Source organism: Nicotiana sylvestris, chromosome 3, assembly GCF_000393655.2.
Source record: "Nicotiana sylvestris chromosome 3, ASM39365v2, whole genome shotgun sequence".
In the NCBI taxonomy this organism is placed as follows: Eukaryota; Viridiplantae; Streptophyta; class Magnoliopsida; order Solanales; family Solanaceae; genus Nicotiana; species Nicotiana sylvestris.
The window spans coordinates 180,577,600-180,586,604 of NC_091059.1; the positions used below are offsets into that span (position 1 = coordinate 180,577,600).

General features: G+C 37.9%; 1 protein-coding gene across 3 annotated transcripts; it reads right to left on the bottom strand.

The window, feature by feature from the left end:
* Nucleotides 1-927: 927 nt before the first annotated feature.
* On the bottom strand, nt 928-7,230 carry LOC104225203 (pyridoxine/pyridoxamine 5'-phosphate oxidase 1, chloroplastic-like). 3 transcript variants are annotated; one of them, XM_009776970.2, is made up of 13 exons: nt 7,018-7,230; nt 6,897-6,935; nt 5,533-5,700; nt 5,347-5,452; nt 4,717-4,883; nt 4,356-4,595; nt 4,094-4,182; nt 3,936-3,986; nt 3,744-3,834; nt 2,972-3,076; nt 2,798-2,868; nt 1,801-1,896; nt 928-1,329 (listed from the first exon to the last, which is right to left on the bottom strand). In XM_009776970.2, exons 1-13 carry the CDS (start codon nt 7,120-7,122, stop codon nt 1,236-1,238), a joined length of 1,422 nt encoding a protein of 473 aa, XP_009775272.1. In that variant the 5' UTR covers nt 7,123-7,230; the 3' UTR covers nt 928-1,235. The 3 variants fall into 3 exon arrangements, with proteins under 3 accessions (XP_009775272.1, XP_070027346.1, XP_009775274.1); XM_009776972.2 differs by having other exon boundaries at nt 1,168-1,329; nt 1,812-1,896; XM_070171245.1 differs by lacking the exon at nt 6,897-6,935.
* Nucleotides 7,231-9,005: the final 1,775 nt, after the last annotated feature.

Genomic DNA, 9,005 nt, shown 5'->3' on the forward strand with positions numbered 1-9,005 from the left:
GGATGCAACTTCTGTACTTTGTTAGAACACGCTCATCAATGCTATGTTGATTCCGATGCTACAATGGTAATAGGAATACTAAGTACATCACGTGCCATCACTGAAAAATCGGGATATTTTCTAGAATGGTTCTTCTAATATATAACAACATCCATCTCTTGAAACTTCTCAAGATCAAGCTTTGGTTCCTTTAAGTAAAGATCTAATTTTGACTTTCCATCACTAGAGGCAGTATACTTTTTATATTTTATATATTTTAAGTAAATATTTTTATTAGGCTCCCAGCCCGGCCCAGCCCAACCTCAGTCAAGTCTCATTGGCAACGGGCTTACTCGGACCGAGCTTAAATGCCTCGTTTTTAAATAGGCTCCAAAAACTCCAACCCAATCCTACTAAATCATGGGCTGGGCTGGCCCGGTCCTACGGTCCAAGCCCATATTGACTGGCTCTAGTTTTCATGCTTTACTACCTATGCAACTTCAGAATCTAGTGGGACTCAAGCACAAGATTATGTGCTAAAACCCAGGAACTAGATCATTTTGAACCTTGCCTGCTTGGTTAGAAGTTTCTGTCTTACTTAGAGCCCGTTTGGACATAAGAAATTTTTCCTTTTTTTTCTTCAAAAAATTCACTTTTTTTTTTCGAAATCAGCGTCTGGTCATAAAATTTCCAATTTTCACTTGAAGATGCATTTTGTAAATTTTCGAAAATTTGAAAAACTCCAAAAAGCTGTTTTTCAAAATTTTCACTCAAATCACTCACAAAACTTAAAAAACAACCCAAAATCATATTCATGTCCAAACACAACTTTCAAATACCATTTTCGGTAAAAAAATTCCCCCTATTTTGGAATTTTACAATTTTTATGTCCAAACGCCCACTTAGTATCGCTTTTTTGCAGCTGAGAGGCACAAGTAACAAAAAGAATAAAAAAGGTATAGAACATTTTCAATTACTTTTCCTGCACTGATGTCTGGTACTCCATTTCTGCTCAAAGTTTACATCATCTAAAAATGTCAGGTGGAACAGACGTAGAAAGCCATTTTACACAAATCTTAATGACCTGAAAAGGAAAAGGAAACAAAAGACTCGTCCAAAATAGAAGTAGATATATACACACCACCCCAGAAATATTACCGCTGTAATTAGAAGGGGAGACGAGAAAAGGAAAGATCTAGTTGCTAGCTGCCTGTCATGCCCTGATGCATAAGTTGCCAACTTTCAACGAGGGCAACTCACAATGAAGATGCTGATTCTGCTAATTGTGGTACCAATCTATGAATTCTCCATACTCTTCTTCCATCAATCTCCTCCACAGAATAGCGCAATCTGTTAACAACAGCACACTTACATGCATAGGTCAACAGCAATTAATATCAGAAATCATTTCTGAATTGTCAAAGGCAGATCCGTTGAAAAACGACTTTAGTACTACTCGTAAAGTTGGTAGGAGCAATTATAGAGATAATGGTGAAGGATTTTCCCATTTATGCCTGTATAATTCTGTTCTCTTCTATTAATACAGGAATGCAGAAGATCTATTCTTTCATATTTCTGGACAAAGATTCTGACTAGTTTTTAAATAAATCTACAAGTACCCATTCCAATGCAATATATGAACACTTAGAAGAGGTAGTCAAGTGTTTAACATTCATGATCCCAAAATTTTTAGTGATCTTTCTGTTGAAACCAAATCACTTTATTTGCAGATTCATGATTAATTGAATTTAAAGAGCGATCAATTTAAGCCCAATACAATCCATTATGTTGAAATACAACAAAGATGGAACTGGGACCTACTTGAGGTGCACCTGAGATTCCTCTCCCTGCCAAAACTCGAAAAACTCTGGAATAAGCCGGTAACCACCCCAGTGTTTGGGTCTTGGTATGGAAGTTCTGCATGTTAGGAAAAAAGGATTACTTTGGGGTTTCACATGAATCAAGACAATCACATTTTTTCCTGAGAATGGAAAACAAAAGTATGAATAGGTTGTTTTCAACAGATCTTAGTCAGATACTTTTCCAAGAACATATACACTAAAGGTATAACTTTTACATGTTCGAACAAGGAGACAATTGCAACTATTGAAGAATTCTATCTGAAGATTGTAAATTCAAAAAGACATCCTTTTATTCTTGGCATGGGATAGCAATCACATGACTCAATGCATTTTACCTGTATCCCAATCAATAGAATACTTCCGCTAGGCTATGTTGGTCGGATACGGGTGTGGTAACCCGACAAGGATGCGGATCTAAAAGTTGGATTCTTCATCACCTAATTATTAGGATTCGGGATACGGATAGTAGTATGGACATGCACACCAAGATATAACCAATAAATGTATATTGTCACATATCTAAGTTTATGTTTCGACAATTAATTAAAAGTTAGCAAATTAAAGCTAGTCTGTAATTAAATCTTTGTGAACGCTTAATATGTTATACATAAGGTATCTCATATAATAGCCAAGTGTTCAAGTACATAATGTGTGTGTGTGCGTGTATATATATATATGACATAAATCAAACCAAATACCCAATCAACCTATATTTCTTGGTCATAGATGTAGTCAAAGCACCCAAGTTAGGTTGACCAGATCCAGTGTGAATTCCAGAATCACACACAAAGTCACACCCAAACCCAAATTGTGTCGGATCGACACAGGTGTGGCAAGGATTTTGAAGAATCTGAGCAGCATAGGCACTAGCATAGATGGAATATTGAAACCAGAGCAGAGCTAGTCACAGATTAGGACAAACAAAGAAGATTTCAGCAATGTGTAAAATTACTGACCTATCATGGTACTTCTCCTCTAATTCTCTGTACTGTTGACGGAGAACCTCTCTTTCATGAATCGGTCTGCTCTGTACTTGCAGAGGAGATGGAAAATTAGCTGTTGATGCATGTATACAAAATCATAAAAATATTGGAATTTAGAAATTCCATTTGTGTAAATACTAGACAAACCTGCTTACTAACTATTGGTCTAATCTGGTTATCTCGAGAAAGACTAGAGAAGTATTGTTCAGATTCCTCCTCAGAAACTTGCTCCACAAATCCCTCCACTCTTACCTACAAATGACTTTGTAATGAAGCATAGCAAGACAACTATATAAATGTAGGTGCATTATGTAGTCAGTTATTTAATTATAATATTTCAGAGAGTGAAGGAAATATCATCTACAAGCTATTTCTAGGTGCTGGAGTTGGATTGTGCAGCATTATATGAGCTATTGGATTGTTGGGAATAAAGCTGTAAGTCCATATCACAGAAAGCAAATGTTCGTTTCAGGTTTCTTTCTTTTGTTTTTTTATTCTTCCTGCCAATTTGAGGTTTTATGAGAGTCATCAAAGTAATCATGGCACTTCCTCTTTAACTTCATTCTCTCTCTTCACATTTTATCTTAATCATGGGAAACTGAACCTTGGACTCTGAGCACGAAATACCACAATCCTGCAGATCACTCTTCAGCACCTCATCTAGTCAAAATGCACCTCTTCAGCAACTCATCGAGACTATCACAATCCTGCAGATCACTCTTAAGTAACTGAATGCATATTTAGGACAGGATTTCTGAACCAGCAATTTGACATTTCCATATATATGTTAATTATGAATATTCTAAAAGAAGTCTATGTCAATTATGACTAATGGTCATATACCAATATAACACAATGTCAGTAGATATAAGTGCTTTCCCAAAATGCAGGAAGTGTTAGAGGTGGAATCAGTTTTAACCTGGCGCTTCAAAGGACCCCAATAAAAGAGAAGTGATGCTTGAGGATTTTCAAGAATTTCACGAGCTTTTCGGCTCCCATAGTTGGTTTGCCTGCAGAAACAAGAAGGATTTCATTAAATAAACTATATATACTAAAGGCATATAGAGATAGCCATCCAACCATATACGTCAGAAATAGTTATGGAGCTCACCAGACAAAACCATCTTTATTTACTCCTTCTAATGACATCATTCGCGATGAACTGGGAAGAAGAAATACCACATTCTCGATATCAGGCAAAAAATCACTTGATTGCACAATACTTGCACACCATGTAAAAATGAGAAAATTGAAGCTAGAAAGAGTTACGGTTTTGCATCTTTATCAGCTGTTGATAGGACCATATAATGGGGTTCTTTGATTCCAGCTGCCAATGCATCACTAAGCCACTTTTGAAACTGCAGAAAAAATGAGGCTTACCACAATAAATATAACTATACTGCATTGCTTTTAAGAAAAGAAGTGTGCATACATATCTGGATTATGGAACAAAGTTGCAAAAAAAACTAACAAGGGAGTCAAAAATATGGTATGATAGATGTTAAGCCTCTGCTTTTTAGACAAACTCAACCTGATAAATTGGATCTTCCTCCACCTCCTCAAGTGATTCAGAAGATGCAAATATTCCTTTTTGTGCCGATAAATTGGTTTGTGGAAGATTTCCAATTCGAACACACATGGAAGTGCCAGGATAAGGAGGGAGTTTTAACTTGAATTTGTCTATGATAGACTGTGGAACGAATCTTCCTCCTAAAAAATGATGTGTGCCAAAAAACATTTTGGCGCACAATTTTGGAGCAGTCAAAGAGACCTACACAGTAAATGTCCAAAATTTTCTTAGGTATTTCACTTGATAAACAGAGGACAAAAAGAGTCGTCAATGGAACTACAGCATGATAATAATGTAATGTGAGTACTTAACAGCTGCATACCAACATATCAGGTTTAATGCCGTCACCAAAAACGTCTCCGTCTTCAACATGCCACCCTGAAGGCACATCTACAGATATAATAACAGCTGCTTTCTGATGTGTGCACTGCTGGTTTCTTACAGAGACCAGCTTTCTAATGAGGCTGTCAAACGGTAGCCTTGGGGTGCCTGGATAAAATCAATGTGCTCAAATGACTTTTTACATACTTCAAGACCTAGAGTTTATCCTCATAATGACAGATGACTTTTGTGTTTGAAGGAAAGACATAACTAGCTAGCCCCAGGCACAATTAAACTGACTACTCCATGTGAAACAATCCTAAATAAATTAAACGGAAAAGGGAAAAGAGAGAAGGATACAAGATCCGCAAGGAAAGAAGAAGCACTATATTCTATAAAGGCTTAGAATAATGATCAACATCATCCATAACAACAAATTACTTCCAATGCTGCACAGAAGCGTTGAATGGTGGATAAAGAGTGATCAAAACCAACTTATGCAGAAAATAAGACTAAAAAGTTTGCTATATTAGCTAGAAAGTTTATAGAGCTTCCAATGGCAGTCTTAGCCTTCGCAGCAAAGAGAAAAATTAATGGGAAGGTCAAATAGAAAGTGAGAAGAAAGTATTACCATGGAATGAGAATCCAAAAATTGCATCCACAATAATATCATAGTCACTTGAAAGTTGTACGGATAGTTGTTCCTCCGATAGGAATGGAATTGACAGTGATTCAAGCTACAAAAATTCCCACATCCATTAACATCTCAATAAACTAGAAATATTGAGGTTCAAGAATTTCATGCCATATCCTTTACCTGGGTGACCAAAGCAGCAAAAAGAGGTTTAGTATTTCGTTTTGGATAACAAATGGAAGGCTTATAACCAAAGTGATGCAGGTGTCGAGCAGCTACAAGACCATCCCCGCCATTGTTACCAGGACCACATATAACTAGCACGCGAGTATAGTCACTTGAACTATAGACCTGGAGAGATAACATGTATTTAGTCTTATCATCATCCCGCAGAGAGCAAAGAAATAAAGAAGCGATACTTTCACAAATCAAGCGATTACTTGTTTATACACTACCATATGTTATGCCTTTCCTGTCAAGGCTTTACTTATCGCAGATGCCAAATTCTCCCTAGGTTACTTCTTTTCATGTTAATTTCTTCCTTAACTAACCCTATCACAAACAAATGATCTTTAACCATGGCTTCTATAACACTATGCACACATATGCTTTTATTTCAATGAGGTGATAAATGAATTGATATATGAAAACAGTTATTGTCATCTAGTTTTATCAAAAAGGTTATATAGCTGCAGTCGGTGACTACATGAGCTCTAGTCGACAAATTTGTCTGCACAGCCGAACAATGATAATCTATTACAGCCAAAAGCACGAGCTGAGGATTTCCAATATCGAACAATCACGTCAAGAATGTTCCACTTTCAATATACTAAAACTAGGTGCCGAGCTAGAAGGTAAGCCACAGGTTTGGCCAAACCCGCTAGCTTTAGTCTAAACCCTATATTTGTACTAAGAAATCCACTAAATATACATAAAAATTAACTTCAGAACCAAGTCACTAACACCTAATTTTCTCCTAAAACTTAGAACCTATAAAACTCAAATCCTGGCTCTACCTCGAGCTTAAGAGCGACAAACGGGCGGGTCAGGTCGGATATGGTTCGGGTCGAAAATGGGTAATGAAAAGACGGATAAATTATCCGACCCGACCCATATTTAATACGGATAAAAAGGGTTAACCGGCGGATAACATGACTTCTTGCATATGATCATTTTCGGGAGAATTCTTAGTCTCCCCAACTTGAGGAACCCTATTTTTTAGGCTTTACAGATGTAAAAGTTAGACCCATTGGTCTAAATGGATAATATGGTTCTTATCCATATTTGACCCGTTTTTAAAAAGTTCATTATCCAACCCATTTTTTTAGGGGATAATATGAGTGGTTAATTATTTTCTTTGAAACATGTTGCCACCACTACTCGGACTAAAACTCACCCTCTTGCAAACATATTGTTTTCCCACTGGTGCCAGAGTCGAAAATAAACGGAGAGTTCAGATGGACTCTGCGCAGTATAGAAAACTAGATACAAGTGGAACTAGCCTACGTAAAACATTTTTATAGCAGTATGCTACGATAGCCACTTACCTCTCCAATAGCAGAGGCAACACTCAAGCCCGCCAATTCCTAAACTCAAAACAAGTAAACCCAATTTCAGGGGATAAGTAGAAATTTAGAGAAGTATAAGAACAAAATTAAGAAGACAAACCATGAGCTGATCCACACTAGAACCAAGAGGACCCATCAACATCTCATCAATTTCTATAGCTTCTTGCTGGCTCACATATGATATCTCGTCTGTGCTCTTCTCCATGCTCTTGGCTTGCTGTTGTGACCTTCAACACAAGAAAGGACACTGCTTAGTTCCTTATAAACTTACTGGAGTGTCAAAATTCTGTTCGGTTCCTTCCGGACATCTGGAGTGTCAAATATATAAGGGATTAATTATATTCCCACTTTTGGAAAGACTAACTTTTCTTATAGTATCGTTTTCTTTAAGAAAAGCAAATTTATATTCTTTTATTTATCACGAAATAATAGGGTACAACCTTTCTCCTAACGGTGCGTGAATGTCTTAATCATCTATGTTTATCCTAAAAATTGAATAACAATTAAACTTATAGTGTGGTTTTAAGGACACGTGATTTTACCTAATACCAATTAATAAATGTAAAAATTAGCAATAAAGATTAACAATGAGATAAAGCAAACTAGTTTTAAAACGTGATTCAGCCTTCGAGCTTAAGTGCCCTTGAACTGATCGGTGCCCAAAATAGTTAAGAAGCAACACTGATAAACAAGAATATAAGCTAAAAAGTATTGTATTGCTTTGATATGCGTGAATGTAAGATGGTTACAAGATGATTAAGACCCTCTTTATATAGTAGAGGAATCCTATTTATGGTACAATTCTAATTACGGAGGTAAATCCCATGATTAACTAAATAACCGCTCTTGATTTGATCTCTTCTGAGATTTACGCCATGATCTTCGGCCAATCACGGATATCCCGCCTTTCCGTTATTGTGATTTGCTCGATGTATGTCTCTTTTGGTCTCGATCGCTACTGGCCTCGATCTTCGATAAGTGCCTCAGTTTTCGAACCTCAGGCTGGTCCGTTGCAAGGCTGACCTTTGACGCAATTCCCTAGCCTCGATCAAATAGTAAAATCGGATAGCCCCGATTTTAACCATATATAGATAGTACACTCCAAGAAACGAATTGAGCCTTCGATTTGGTATCTTGACCTGTCATGTCATCATCTTCATGATGTAAGCGACAGAAGTGACCGAAACATCACCCCGGTTCGCATATCGAGGCATTAAATGCCTGTCAGTTGCTGTCCGCCATTATTGATTTTGAACCATCACCGTCTTCCTATAAATGTGCTTTATTTCTCTTTTGTCCAAACCTTACTCTTAATCTCTGCTCTAATCTTCAAAGCTTTTCACTTCCTTTAAGCTTTCTCGTGCTGCATACTCTAGGTTTTGTTATCAACCTTTCCTCAAAACACCAAACCTTATTCCCTTCTTCATTCTTTCAACTTGCAGAAGCGGCAAAAACGTCTAAAACCATTCCACAAAAGGAGGCTGCCTCTTCATCGCGGTCGGCCGGCGATAAAACGTCGCTGGAGTCGCACCCTGAGGAGTGCTTTCCCGAGGAGGGGGGGGGGTATGATCTTACTTCTGACTTCAAAATCGAGAAAACTTCATCTGTCCCTGGCCGGTGCGAGCCGATGTCGAAATACATGTGCTCGATAACTAAGAGCGACCTTGAATAGGTCAAGAAAGACTGCCATTGGGAGAAGAAAAAGGTGGTGATTTCGACCCCCGAGGAAGATATCACTACCCACATGAAAGGGTTTCTAAGTGTTTGTACTTACCCTTTCACGCTGGGCCCTATCGATCCCGTCATCATCGACTTCTGCCACCAATACCAAATAACCCTAAGTCAGATCCACCCTTCCTTTTGGCGGATTGTCATTATGTTCCGATTTTTCGCGAGCAAAAAAGAAGGGACGTCGTTAACCCTCGACCACCTCATCAGGTTGTATAGGCCCCGTCTTTTTCGAGGTGGGTTGATAAAGCTTCAGTGTAGGGCCACCAAGGTGTTGTTCTCGAGCATAGGAGAGGATAAGGATCGAGGGTGGATGGGTTGGTTCGTTCGAGTGAAGACTTCCGACCTTATTCTAGCCGA